Genomic DNA, 15013 nt, shown 5'->3' with positions numbered 1-15013 from the left:
AAAATCTACTGTCCCTCTATCCCACTCCAGTTTTTTTAATTTGTTCACATCCATGGTTCCCTTTATTTATGAGGGAAGGAAAATGGATGACTGGTACTTGTTACCAATCATAAACTGCAAGTCATAATCCTAAAATGGCTTCAGGCTTGTCTCTTCTCTGCCCTAAGCTCTCTTTGGAGGAAGGTCTGTCTTGTGTGACTGGTTATTTTTCTTTGACATTCACTGTTTGCTCCCAGCTGCTGAGAAGCTTGAGAGGCCTGAGGAGTTTTCTGTAAGCCAGCAGCTGCCTCGATAAGGAGACTGGGACTGCTGGACATAATTGCAGCCTGTCTAATAGAGGATTGAAGGTTTTTTGATTTCATGTGTGGGTAGGTTGAGTTAGTGTTTTTGAAGTAGAGCATCATCTGTTAGTTTATTACTGCTCCACTGTTATTGAAATTTTTGTGCGAGCAGTTAATGATTTCTCTTATTCCACATGGTGACTGACCTACATTATTAAAAGCACAATTATCATGGTCTTTCCATGACATTCCTGGGAAACAATGTATTAAATCTTCTGCATTTCTATTCCAGAATGCATACACGTACATGATGGGGGCATGCGTAATCGTCTTCAGGTTTTTCTCAATTTGTGGGAAGCACGTGAGTATAAATTAGGAACTACAACCATTGCAGCACTCATGTATGCATTAAAGAACTAGGTGCTATGAGTCTCTAGTGCACATTCTGTAAGGCTGCATTTTGTTTATCAAAAAACAAAAAAAGGAGACTTCAAGCAGCAGTCTCCAGTTCTACATGCTGTCTTTAAAATGTCAGGATTTTAGGTATATTATATGATAACACCATAGCATGGTTACTGGGAAAGCTGCATTTTTTATGGTAGCGAAACTGCAATGGCACACAGTGTTTTAAAAATGCTCTCTAAAACTCTGAACATACATTGTGTTACATTCAGTCCTTGTCATTTCAATGTGGTGTGATGTGCATGCTATTTATTTATTTTCTCTGCAAGGACAGTGGAGTGTTGGGTGATGCACTCGTCCATCGTGTTATGGTTGTGCTGCTTTATAGATGTTTCTTCCTCCAGGGTCCAGATCTGTGTATTGCATCTCTTTACAGTGTATGTCTTATCACACTAAAGGATTTATGTTCAATTAAAACAAAACATTCGACCAAGATACTCGCAAGTGACAAAGCAAGTCACTTCTAAAGTTCACATTCCTTTTGCATTTGATTTGCTCTGATGCAATTGAGAGTAGGCTGTCAGAATAAGCACAGGCAGAGAACAAACACATTTGTTTAACGAGTGGTGACGCTCTGCATTCTCTTACTGTAGAACTCCTCAGACTATCCGAACATTTTCTGTGAAGTCTGAGATATTAAAGTAAATGTGATAAAAAGACTGCTGTACCGGGCTGCTGGGGTAAAGAACAGTAAGTCAGAAGGTTTATTCAGAAAAGATTAAAAGTTTTCTTTTGAGCTATACAGAACCTGTAGACCTTTGGAAGTCAAATGAAAAGTCCTTGCTCCTCCTATGCAGTCAGACCAAGAGATTGCCTTCAAAGCTTTCTGATTGATCCTAAAGTTTTTTTCAATGTTTTTAACCTAGTCATTTGTGCTTTCATGTTAGGAGCTGTATCAGTTTCACTAATTTCTTTGTTGTGATGCAATGCGATGATTGAAAATCCACATGAGTTATCAATTTGGCATGATTCTAAAGAAAAACACTACCCTTGGTCTCATTAAAAAGAATTTTCCATAGGATCCAGAGTGGTTAAGGGTGTTAGGACAATCTAGGGCAACAACTTTAGCAAGAGTAAAATGTGCAACATGCATGGGAAAATAATATTATAAAGTATATTATAAGATATTTTATAATAAAGTATAAAGTAATATAATAAAGTATATTATCTAGGCCTGTGGCCTATGTAATTTCCAAAATTATTCTCTCTTCTTAAGCTTTTTGGCCAACTTGTGTGAGAAATTACTAGTTTAATCAAGCCATGCTTGAAATCCCTTTTATATATCTCAAACCCTTCTTTTAGGTAGCTGCAGTGTTTGTGGTTTCCACCTAACAGCATCACTTTCATATAAGCCTGAAATAGTTTACTGCACCACTGTTCATGCAATGCTGGTTTTGATACTGCTGGAATATTAGTAGTTAAGCTTGTGCTGTATTATTGATGTGTTATGCTACACTCCGTTATCCTATAAATACTCCTTGAGAAGCAACATCTTGATCTTGTAAATTAGACGGATATGGTGATCTCTTTAACAAGCAAAAGCACTCTCGGTTTCAGAGGAAGATGCAAAATGTTCAGTTCCAATTAGATTCATAATGTACCATTTCACTGAGCTCATCAGTTAATGTATATGTGTAAAGAATTAGCTGTCAAAATTGCAATAGCTCTTTTTCCCTTTTATATCTGCCTTCCTGAATGGTGTCATGGATTGCCTTTTCTCTGTCCTTCCAGGTGACACTAAAAATGCTACTCCTGACTGTGGTTGTCAGCATGTACAAGAGTTTTTTCATCATAGTGGGAATGTTCTTACTGCTTCTTTGTTATGCTTTTGCTGGAGTGGTTTTATTTGGTACAGTAAAATATGGAGAGAACATTAACAGGTACAGTATGTACTTAATAATTCATGGGGTGTTCTTTTAACAGCCCCCCAAAAATGACATTCTTCTAGAGAGAAGTTTACCATAGTAAAAAACAGACAAGTCCTCAGGTCTAACTGAAGAGCTCTAAACAGAATTTCTGATAGGAGATGCTGAGCCATCTTTCCAGTCCTCATGCACTGGGCCAGATGACACCCAGTCCAGCCCAGAGCAAACTGAGAGCTGTTTCTCATTGTGCCAGCTAGAATATGCTTCAAAGCAGCACTGCGGTAGTCACGAGCTGCTGAAGCAGTGTATCTACTACACCTTATCATCATCACCCAGGAAGAGGATCTGTATACCAGGCTGATAGAGACTGAGGGGAGTTCTGTGAACTGGAGTTTTCCCAATCAATAGCATGATCATGCTTCAGGAAGAGAATGGAGACAGGAGATAGGATCTGGCCTTGGGTCTGCTTTAGCTCTTTGATAAAATGAGCCAAACTACTCAGACCTGTGTCTGAGCTAAAGTTCAGTTATTGTATCTTAAGTCATGGAATAAATAATTTAGTGAGTACATTCCAATAATACTGTAACTATTTTTAAATAATTAGAACAGTAGAAAATGGAAATTAGTTGCATTTTTTCTTACTGACATTTTAGTTCTGGGACATGAAGTAATACCCCCTCTTTCTCTCTCTCTCTCTCTTTTATTCTTTAAAACAGACATGCAAATTTTTCGTCAGCTGGCAAGGCTATTACTGTACTCTTCCGAATAGTTACTGGAGAAGACTGGAACAAAATTATGCATGACTGCATGGTAAATACAATACTGCCAGACATAAGTAGGCAAGAAACATGAGACACGCTTCCATCTCAAAATGTTTCCATTATCTTACCTTTGTGCAAGGAATGTTGTGATTGCCTTTATCTCTTCAAGAGGTATAATGTTTGCTAAACCTCAGAACGTGACACAAATTGCAGCTCAAATCACACACTCACAGTGTGATATTTCATGGGGCTAGGCTATTACATGATTTTAAAGCAAAAATATATGTTTTCAAAATCAGAGGTGCAGTAGCTCACTTTTCCACTGCTTTGACTGGAGCAGTATTCCTTTTCAGATTAATTTTGTCTTCAATGCCTGCACTTCAGCTCATTCCGTGTGAGTGGTAGTCTAAATGACATCAAAATTTGTCCTTGGAACATTTTATTTTGCCAAAGCAAATTTCTGTCTGTGATCTCCATTGCAATGAAAGTCATGTTCTCTTCCTTATCAAAATTAATAGGCAGGGAAGCTTTTTTGAAAACCACCATGTTTCAGAGCACCAAGTGGTTGTTTTTTTACAGTAGGGTAATACATAATCATTAAATCATAGAATGGCAGGGGTTGGAAGGGACCTTTAGAGATCATCTAGTCCAACCCCCCTGCAGAAGCATGGTCACCTAGATAAGGTCGCATAGGAACATGTCCAGGCGGGTCTTGGATAATGTGCCTTATGTGTCCACACTTAAGCCTTTGTTGTCATACCTTTCTCTGTTTTCTGATTTCTGACTTCTAAAGGAACAACAAGAACCTGCCCACAGTAATGCCTAAAATATTATTCCCTAACTGGAAAGCTTTAAAGAAATGATAGTCATAAGTATTGTATCGATTGCAAGGAAATTAAGAATCTCTTTCTATGATTGACTTTGTTTTCTTCTGTTTTGAAGGTTCAGCCTCCATTTTGTACACCAGATAACAGCACCTACTGGAAAACAGACTGTGGAAATTATGCTGGTGCTCTTATGTATTTCTGTTCATTTTATGTCATCATTGCATACATTATGCTAAATTTACTTGTTGGTAAGTGAAAAGATATATTAATAACAAAAAGTCCCATCTTGGCATGTAATATGTTAGATGTGTGCTTCTTGTGCTATTCAGATATGAGGTTACTTCGTACTATCACTGTTACCTCATATGCATATGATGTTTTTCATACTTCTCTGGCATGGTGTGTGCTAAAACTCAGGACTTTTGGAAATTAAAATTTTCTTTAAAAAAGATATGTATTGTATTTGTAGAGAATATTTACCCTAAGAAATACCAGTTTCTGAGCTTTTCCTTCCTCCAGTTAACATTTTCCCAACATCACTGGAATTCACCTAATTCATCGTAGAAGGTGTTAGATTTGGTACCTCACCAGCATTTAAGATACAACTTTTAAAAAGTTAGCACAGTGGAAATTGATGTAGCATGACAATATGTTACCTTTTCAAAACTCTTGTGTGAACATCAAGCTAAAGTCATTTATTAACGTGTTTATACCACAGAATTCATGTTCTGTTGAAATTCCTTGTTGCTTGTAGATGTTAATTGGTTAGAACGTTAACTACAGTCTCTCCTTATAGTGTATTTTGGTTTTGTGGTTTTCAGCTATTATCGTGGAGAATTTCTCATTGTTTTACTCAACTGAAGAAGACCAACTTCTAAGTTATAATGATCTTAGGCATTTTCAAATTATATGGAACATGGTTGATGACAAAAGAGAGGTAAGAAACTTGGTAATGAGTACAGAAGTCCACTATATTTACATTTGAAAAAAACCATTTGGAAAAAACAAATTGTGCTGACAAAACTTAGTGAGCGCTTACTGTTGAAGTTGGAAAAGCTCATTGAGCACCATCTAACTTTCATGACCCTTCAAATAGTAACCTGTGTTCTTTACTACTGTGAAAGACTTATAATGGGAGGTTTTAAAGAAATGTAGATATTCATAGGACCAATACAACAGCATCTTTCCTGCTGAGAGTTGTTCTCTTGGAAGTCTGCAGACTCCACATCCGTTTATGTGGCTGATCTGCAAAAGGGCTTTGCTGAGATTTCAGCACTGTCTCCAGTAAGATCCTCATATACAAGCTGATGAAGTATGGACTGGATGAGAAGATGGTGAAGTGGACTGAAAACTAGCTGAATGTCCAGGCAAGAGGATGGTGATCAGCAGTGCAAAGCCTCATTGGACCAGCAACTAGCAGAGTACCCCAGGGGTCAATACCAAGTCCAATCCTATTCAACTCCTTAATTAATGATCTGGATCATGGGGCAGAACACACTCTCACCGAGTTTGCAGTTGACACCAAACTGGGAGGAGTGGCTGATATGCCAGAGGGTCATGCTACCATCCAGCTGGGACACAAATAGGCTGAAGAAATGGGATGGCAGGAACCTCATGTGGTTGAATTAGGGGAAATAGGCCTGGAGAAGAACAACCCCATGCACCAGTATGTGCTGGGCGCTGCTCAGATGGAAAGCAGCTTGGCAGGAAACGATCTGGGGTCCTGGTAGACACCAAGTTCAACGTGAGCCAGCAACATGCCCTTGCAGGAAAGAGGGCTAATAGTGTTCTGGACTGCATTAGGGAAAGTATTGCCAGCAGGCCAACAGAGAGGATACTTTCATTCTGTTCAGCACTGTTGGGGCCACATCTGGAGTGCTGAGTCCAGTTCTGGGTTTCTCTGTGCAACAGAGACATAGGCATACTGGACAAAGTCCAGGAAAGGGACACAAAGATAATGAAAGGACTGGAGCATCTTTCATATGAGTGAGGCTGAGGGAGCTAGGACTGTTCAGCCTGGAGAAGAGAAGGCTCAGGGGAATCACATCAGTGTATATAAATACTTGAAAAGAGAACAGATCCAGGCTCTGCTCAGCAGTGCCCAGTGACAGGATCAGAGACACTGAGCACAAACTGAAACACAGGAGGTTCCCTCTGAACATCAGGAAGCACTATTTCACAGTGAGGGTGACCAAGCACTGGCACAGATTGCCCTGGAAGGTTGTGGAGTCTCCATCTTTGGAGATATTCAAAAGCTGTCTGGATATGGTCCTGGGAAACTGGCTTTTGAGGGCCCTGCTTAAGCAGAGGGGGTGGGACAGGTGAACTCCAGAAGTGCCTTCCAACCTCAAGTGGTCTGTGATTCTGCAATGAGAGCATCTGATAGACTGAGCTGCTCAGATGCCCACACAAGTTAAATCATCATCTGAATGATTCATTACATCACTAAGTTTTGAATATGAACAACATTATGGTGAAAGAAGCTGTTAGCTTGTGGTTGGCACAGGGCTGTGCTAGAGATGGAAGACAGTCTGTACCGATGAAGGTGGAGATTGCTGCATCCATCATGCCCAGCACTGATAGTATCTCCTTCTAATGTGGAACGACACTTTGCAGCAAAAATAGTTCCAGTTAGGCTTCTTTAGCAGACCTAAATATTTAAAGAGTATGGATACCACAGCTTTGGAGGGAAATAGTTTCAATCCAAGTTTTTTAACAGTGGATCTAAATTGTTCTTACAAAAAAATATATGTGCTAAGTTGACTTAGAGCAGAAAACCTTTGCAAAGCCAGTAAACTCCAGTCTTGTCCAAAGATGCACAGGAAAGGGAACACGTTTACAGCCAGGTATAGGTCCAGCTGTGAATGTTTACATTGTAGTTTATTTTTCAGTTTTTCAAAGGCAGCTCTTTGAGCATATAATTCTCCTTACAGATTAATGTTGATGGGGAAACCAAATCCCCAAGCAACTTGGAAAATTCCTGGCAAAACTAACAGCACAGATTCTTACTGTATATCAGTGAAATAACAGCAAAGGCTGCTGTAAATGTGCTGAAGAGCTGGCTGCATGTGTATCTTCTTCAGTAATGTATTCACAGTGACTTAAATAGGCCAGGATTTGACACGGAGTCTTTGGAGAAATAGTGTTTCTCTCACCAATCAAGTCAAATGTCTGAGTTGGTTGTTGGGTTACAGTAATATTTTAACATCCATTATGCAATTTTACCCAGGGAGTAATCCCTACCTTCCGAGTGAAATTTCTGCTGAGGCTTCTGCGGGGCAGGCTGGAGGTGGATCTCGACAAGGATAAGCTGCTGTTCAAGCACATGTGCTATGAAATGGAACGGCTTCATAATGGTGGTGATGTCACTTTCCATGATGTGCTCAGGTACTCTGAGTTTTTCTCTATACCCGTGCAAAGGGTAGAATCACTTGTATTTCCCTCCAGGCTCACAGGTGTTCATTAGGCTTGGGAAAAGGCAAGGCTGGTAGCCACAGAGGGACTGCCTTTTTAAATGTAATTCAAAAAAATCAGATTTCCCTTTTTTTCCTGCAAAAATATTAGTGATAGAAAACACAGGTCCTAGGGAAGCAGCTCTAAGTAATTTTAATGTTTTCATTGGAGACAGTTTGTCATAAAAAGCAGTTATGTGTTGTTCTTGTATCCCAGGCAATAAAATGTTGTCCCCACATGTAGCAATATGACAGTGAGTCTGACTAGAAATAAAATAAGAATGGGAACATTATATAAGTGTAAACAAGGGGGGGGAAAGAAAGTCACCACAAATGCCCTGGTTGCTCACAGGTCAGCAACTCACCTGTATTGAATAACTTGGTGTAGATGATAGGGTATTAATTTGTTTTGGGCATCACAAATCTCATTTGGTATCATCTCAGCATTTTTTAGCTTCAAGTGCAATTTTATAGCACACATTTGCATTGTGTCTTTTTTGCACTAAGATCTTAGAGCATAAGCTGATTTTCTAAACTAAAAAGTAAAGTCACCATTTTTTTTTCTACAAAACCATGAATCTATGTTTCTTCCAGCATGCTTTCGTATAGATCCGTTGACATCAGAAAAAGTCTTCAACTGGAAGAGCTGCTTGCTAGAGAACAACTGGAATATACTATAGAAGAGGAGGTGGCCAAACAGACCATACGCATGTGGCTGAAGAAATGCTTAAAGCGAATCAGAGCAGTAAGTCAAGCTAAACCAGGATCTAAATGGTTGCAGAAACCATATTGCTCAACAATACTGGAATTTACTGTCACTATGCTTCATGTACTCTGGAGTCATGATAATATTTATGTGAAGAAGTATTTAGCAGTTGCTAACTCAGCAAAAAGTTGCAGCTCAATTGAAAGTGCTACAAAAATAAGCATCTTTTGATGGCAAAAACTGTCTTCCTGCCAAAAATGTAACTGTCTTTTCAATACAGCAGGAAGATAGATGTACTGAGACCAAAGTCAAAGGAACAAAGGAAAAACAATGTAATTTGATGAAACCCCATAGGCCTAATCCTGTCTCACAGAATGTAATTGTATCATTTCCTTGCCTCTGCTGGCAGATGATACCATGATCAGTCACCAGCAGATGACTCTTTAAATGGAACTTGATACAAGATACATGATTTGAATGAGCCCTTACAGTAACTGTGGGTGCAAATGAGTGTTGCACATATGCACATTGGGTTTATGAGCCATGGCACACAGTATCTGTACCTATGCCAGTAAATTAAGCAGGGCCAAAGCATTGGCTTAGGACTCATCTGGAGTCACCCATACACATGACTATGTTCCTCAGCACAGTTTTGGCCCATGCATACTCACGCTCTCGCAGAGCACTGTCCAGGGAGCATCACTGCCCTCCAGGCATGAGGCAAGGTGGAGGCTGTTTCCAGTAGGCAGTGGTTGAAACTGTCTGGTGTGGAAGAGGGGAGATTAGCCAGATTGTGCAAGGCCTATCACTTGACTTCAGCACTGCAGGAAATCCCATCTGTTTGATTTATTAGTATAGACTTAGCCAGTTCTGTATTCTGTTTACACAGTGCTTATGATTATCAGAAACATTTTTGCCCTTGCTCAGAATAGCTACAATATCTGCTGATCAAAGCTTGTCTTGGATGAAATTGTTATTAAAAAGTTTTAGGAAATTTGAATTAGGTTTTGCAGTTGTTCTTCTATTCCAAAAACAACTGTTCCTTTATATAAAAAAGTCACAACCTGATTGCCTTGATGTCTGATTTTTTCAGTTAATGTAAGGCTGAAACCAGGTTTGGATGCATACATTCTTTATTTTCATAAAAGCTCGCTTCCTGTCAGTGGAGATTCTCTGTAGAGACCTATGATCACGGCATCTGGCTTTTTGTGTTTGTAAATGTATAAAAAACCGTAACTGGACAATTTGAATGTAATGTACATTCAGGCTGAAACAACAATGTTCAAGACATATTCAGATAGATAGTTTCATTTTGATCTTGTCTCTCTAATAATAATGCCAGTAAATTTAATCTCAGCTCTCCACTCTGGGTTTGTTCAACTTTTGTTCATTTCATTATGATATTGAATTACACTATGTTAAAGTAAATATGCTATTCATTTCACTCTAATAATATGGTTCAGATCATTTCACATTATATGAACCTTTTATAAACTGCATGTAATTATGGAAGCTAATATATATTTTCAAATTCTCTTGTTAGCCTCTAAGTCTCTCTAGAGGGAGCACATGAAAACTACCCAGGAAAGTGAAACCTTTCCTAAGGGCTGTTTACTTTAATTTAAAAGCAAATTAGATTTTAAGATCGTAATGGTAGTGGGTTTGTTTTTCTATTTGTACTGTAAATCTTTACTCAGTCCCAAGGTTTCCACTACTGTTTTATTCAGTCTTATTGAAAGTCTATTCCAAAGCCCATGAAATAATTTTTTTCATTGCCAGTTATATAACTGGGGCACATACAGGATAACAAAGGGTTCAGGCCCAGCCGATGTGGCTTTATGAAGGGCAGGCCATGTTTGACCAATCGTATCTTCTATGACAAGATGATCTTAGTGGATCATCTTAGTGGATGAGGGAAAGGGTGTTTATGTGGTCTTCCTGGACTTCAGTAAGACCTTTGACACAGTCTCCCACAGTATCCTCCTGGAGAAACTGGCTGTCGTGACTTGGGTGGACCTACTCTGAGATGAGTGAAAAACTGGCTGGATGGCCAGGCCAAGAGAGCCAGTGTGAATGGAGAAAAATCCAGTTAGTGGCCGGTCACCAGTGGTGTTCCCCAAGTCTTGGTGCTGGATCTTGTTTTGTTTAACATATTTATCAATTATTTGGATGAGAGGAATGAGTGCATCCTCAGTACATTCACAGATGATGCCAAGCTGGGTGGGACTGTAGACATGCTTGAGGGCAGGAAGGCTCTTCAGAGGGACCTGGACAGGCTGGGATGATGGGCCAAGGCCAAGTGCATGAGGTTCAACAAGACCAAGTGCCAGGTTCTGCCCTTAAGCCACAACAACCCCGTGCAATGCTATAGCCTTGGGGCAGAGTGGCTTGAGAGCTGTCTTACAGAAAAGGACTTGAGACTGTTGGTCAACAGCTGTCTGAACATGAGCCAGCAGTGTGCCCAGGTGGCCAAGAAGGCCAATGGCATCCAGACCTGTATCAGAAATAGTGTGACCAACAGGGCCAAGGAAATGATTGTCCTCCTATACTTGATGCTCGTGAGGTTAACCTTAAATGCTTGTGTCCAGTTCTGGGCCCTTCACTATGAGAAGGACATTGAGGTGCTGGAGCATGTCCAGAGATGGGCAAGAAGTCTGATGAAGTGTCTAGAGCACAAGTATTATGATGAGATGCTGAGGGAGCTGGGGTTGTTTAGCCTGGAGTAAAGGAGGCTCAGGGGAGACTTGATCACTCTCTACAACTACCTGAAGGGGAGTTGTAGTGAGGTGGGAATCAGTCTCTTCTCTCCAGTAATGAATGACAGAATGTGAGGAAATGGCTCAAGTTGCACCAGAGGAGGTTTAGATTGGACATTAGGAAGAACTTTTTCATTGAGAGTGTCATTAAGCATTGGAATGGGCTGCCCAGGGAGGTGGTAGAGTCCTCATCCCTAGAGGTATTCACAAAATTCATAGATGAGGTGCTGAGGGATATGGTTTAGTTTAGTGATGGGCCTGGCAGTGTGAAGTGAGTGATTGGACTCATAATCTTAAATGCCATTTGCAACTCTAACAATTCTATGATCCCACGATTCTGTGAATTCTTAGTGAATCTCTCCTAATTTCCCTGTTCCTTTTTCTTTGCAAGAACTTCTAACTCATAAATTTAAAATTTATTATATGTTTTCAAACTCCAGGTTTAAAGCAAAAATGAAGCAATTTGCCTCCAGCTTAATACCATTTGTAAGTTTCATCCTGTATTCTCTACATAAATGTTAGACAAATGCTGGAGGTCACTTTATTTCAGTAGCAATCGTTTGATATGTGTAGCTTTATCGGTGCACCTCATATCCACATCTGGCACTCACTGTTTGGTTAAACATTCAAAAGGCTTTAAAGAAAAAAAAATTAAACATGGTGACACACCAATGAGAATATTTTTGTTGTCATATATTGTACCTTGATAGAAGCAACAGCAGTCGTGCAGCATCATCCATAGTCTACGAGAGAGTCAACAGCAGGAGTTGAGCAGATTTCTGAATCATCCCAGCATTGAGACAACACAGCCAAGTGAAGATATGAATGCTATTAATCAGGATAACAGTGCACAGCCAGAGGTATGTTAACCAGAAGACTGTCAGCTACTCAGAACAAATCCAGAAAACTTCCATGTTTCTTAATTGTGATTTTTTTTTAAACATCATTTTAACTGTAAAAGTTGAAAGCAATATCTTGTTTTGCTTCAGTCTTTGCCTTCTGATGTAAAGGCAAGATATCTAAGGCAGTTAGGTCCCCATCTTACTTAACTGTCTTGCTAACACCATAAATCAGCTGTAAAACTCTGGCAGCACCAACATTCAGCTCTAGCTTGAGCTGTGGGCAGTCTCAGAGATGTAAAGCTTCCTGTTCAAGCATTCTGAAGTAGTTCTTACTCTAAGGGTGACGACACTGGGCGTTCTGGGTCCTCTGAGTGACAGTCCTGTGCTCTTCCAGAGTAGGAAATAAAGAAGGTACAACACAAGGACTCCACTGTAGAAGGCTGAGAACAATTTTGTATCTTTCAGTGGGACTGTATCATGGAATTGACCCCAAAGGGTCTTTTTATTTTTTCCTACTGGTAGTAATTTTCTAGGACAGTAAAGAATAGAAACTCTGTTGCTTTAACAAATGGCAATATGTTATGTTTGTATTCATGTATAAAGCTTGGAAATAGAACAGAAAAGTAACCCTTCTTAGGATTATCTCCATGCAGTGGAGGACTGTGACTGAGATTGTTTTTCCTCTGTTCAGACAAGTAGCCAGCAGCAGCTCCTGAGCCCAACGCTGTCGGACAGAGGCGGCTATCGACAGGACTCCTCAGATGCTGGGAAGCCTCAGCGGAAGTTTGGACAGTGGCGTTTGCCATCAGGTAAGTGGAAAAGATTTACCAGGAGAGTCCCCATGTGCCAAATCACTGCTGTGCAATAACAAGGCCATGAGAGGCTTCACAATTCCCAGTTCTGCCTCATCTGCTACTTGCACCCACATCAGGGTTTTGCTGTTCTCATGCATGAGGAAATACAGGAATCTCTCCTCCCAGTTCTGAAAGTTTGGAAGATGGGCTCAAGCATTACCATGTGCAGGTGGTTGGGTTTTTTCATTTGTTCATACATTTGCTGAGGATCTTTGGCTTGTAGGCTGTGCTGTGCCATATGTTTGGGTAGCATCTTGTACATTTAGAGTTCTCTTCTGTCCTATAAAGCAAGAGAAAATGAGTGAAGTTTTTCCCAAAAGCAGTAATAACTTCTGAGTGCCTTGTCTTGTCCAAGCATACCAGACATATAATAATACATTTTTGAATCTTCATTTCAGCCTGGAATTGGCCGGGTGTACAATCAGTTTCCTGTTAATTTTCCCAGAAACAGGAAACATCCTCAAGTTACTCTAATAGCTACGGCCTAGGTAATAACTAGAAAAGAAAGGCTAAACTATGCCTTGTAGGAGGATGCTTATAGGAGGGTTGGAGAGGTGCCTAGGTACAGTCTGAGGCCATACTCAAACTTTATCTCATGAGCGCTTTCCAACACCTGAAATATTCTCTTAAATTGCATATTGACCTCTGCTTCTTGCCACATCCATGTGTTCAGATGTGTGCACAGGAACCTGCTTTCAGCTGTCATCAGTGAGTTCTATTCCAAGTCAGAGTGCTGCCTTCAAAGGTTGCCACTGTTCAGACCCTAAGTATTTCTAGGTGGAAGCAGAAGAGATGGTTGTGCTATGTACACCATTAAGCCTACTTAAGAGTACTTATCCAAGAAACAAGACAGCTTAATAGGGAGCTTTCAATCCATCTTTTCTACTTAAATGTCACTGAGCAGCAAAAATCAACATTTTGTTGGAAGAGAGAGAAAAAGGGAAGTGTGCTGAGGAGGAATTGTACTACTGTAGCCGACTGGATAGGACATTCAAGTAAGGAAGATGAGTTCAGAGTTTCCTTCCTTAGCTCAGATCTTAGCCATGACAATCTTAAATGGTACTCAGTGGACAGTCTCAGAGAGGAGAGTCAGCTCCATGCACAGTACAGCCCAATAGATAAGTAATCTGCCTTCCATCCGAGACATTTATTTTAGATTATTAATAGCATCATTAAGATCAATTGTGGTTTTCATATACTTCCACGTGTGTTTCAGTGCTTTTATAAAGCCATACCAGCAACTTGTACTGGCTTCCACCCCTAGACCATAGTTAAATATCACTTTCTACGTGTCGCTGCCACCTCTAAATGCAATTTTCCCTCCCTGTTTCCAGCACTTACCATTTTCACCATTTTGTTAGGTCAGCTCATATAAGTACTTGCCAAGACCATTTAGGTTACAATTAGCCAGGTAAGAAGAGATATATTGCATCAGCTATCCTAGCAGAAGGAAATGAGGCACTGCTCAGTTAAACTGCTCTACCAGCAGATGAGTGGGAGCAATGTAAACAGCTGGAGCTGAAAAAAAAACTTGACATTAGAACAGAGCCCTACTTTTTCTGCACTAAGTCAGTTTAAAGCTTCCCTATTCCAGCTAGTTCTGCATACCCAAACTCTAAGAAAATTGTTGAAGAAGCAGATCTGCTCTAATACAGAACTTTCTGTTTAATTCCATAGCCCCCAAACCAATAAGCCATTCAGTGTCGTCAGTCAACCTCCGCTTTGGTGGACGCTCAACTATGAAATCCGTTGTATGCAAAATGAATCCCATGTCTGATGCTGCTTCTTGTGGATCAGAAGTCAAGAAATGGTGGACAAGACAATTAACTGTGGAGAGCGATGAGAGTGGAGAGGACCTTCTTGATATCTGATAAAAATTTGAGGCATACTTCATTAACCACTTCAAATACAGTCAAGCTTTCCGTGTTTAGAATTGAAGATGCTGTGTGATGTATGATTTATTTAAAATCAATGTCATAATTTTTTAAATGCTTTTTCTTCTGTCATATGAAGCATAGCAAACACTTCTGTGTTAAAATTAACCTCTGTGTAAGTACTACCTGTACTTCGAGAAACCTGCATACAATAGCAGTATCAACAAAGCCAGAGACTATATTACCTTTAGCAGACAGAGTGTTGAAAGACTTTATAAGTTCTGTAGCTACATAATGAAAAAGTATTTTGATATACATACTTCTGTATTGTTC

At 40.0% G+C, this 15013-nt stretch overlaps 1 protein-coding gene across 2 annotated transcripts in view; it reads left to right on the top strand.

The window, feature by feature from the left end:
* NALCN (sodium leak channel, non-selective) overlaps positions 1 to 14677 on the top strand; it is a 218647-nt gene extending 203970 nt beyond the window's left edge. For both annotated transcript variants that reach the window (XM_062020546.1, XM_062020545.1), the window contains 10 exons: positions 574 to 642; positions 2475 to 2623; positions 3325 to 3418; positions 4312 to 4444; positions 5018 to 5133; positions 7426 to 7583; positions 8243 to 8393; positions 11821 to 11970; positions 12644 to 12761; positions 14484 to 14677. In XM_062020546.1, the coding sequence (XP_061876530.1) occupies positions 574 to 642; positions 2475 to 2623; positions 3325 to 3418; positions 4312 to 4444; positions 5018 to 5133; positions 7426 to 7583; positions 8243 to 8393; positions 11821 to 11970; positions 12644 to 12761; positions 14484 to 14677 (1332 nt within the window). The remainder of the gene's footprint in view (positions 1 to 573; positions 643 to 2474; positions 2624 to 3324; positions 3419 to 4311; positions 4445 to 5017; positions 5134 to 7425; positions 7584 to 8242; positions 8394 to 11820; positions 11971 to 12643; positions 12762 to 14483) is intronic.
* Positions 14678 to 15013: the final 336 nt, after the last annotated feature.

Source organism: Colius striatus, chromosome 1 (genome assembly GCF_028858725.1).
Source record: "Colius striatus isolate bColStr4 chromosome 1, bColStr4.1.hap1, whole genome shotgun sequence".
In the NCBI taxonomy this organism is placed as follows: Eukaryota; Metazoa; Chordata; class Aves; order Coliiformes; family Coliidae; genus Colius; species Colius striatus.
This window is presented reverse-complemented; position numbering and strand designations above follow the sequence as displayed.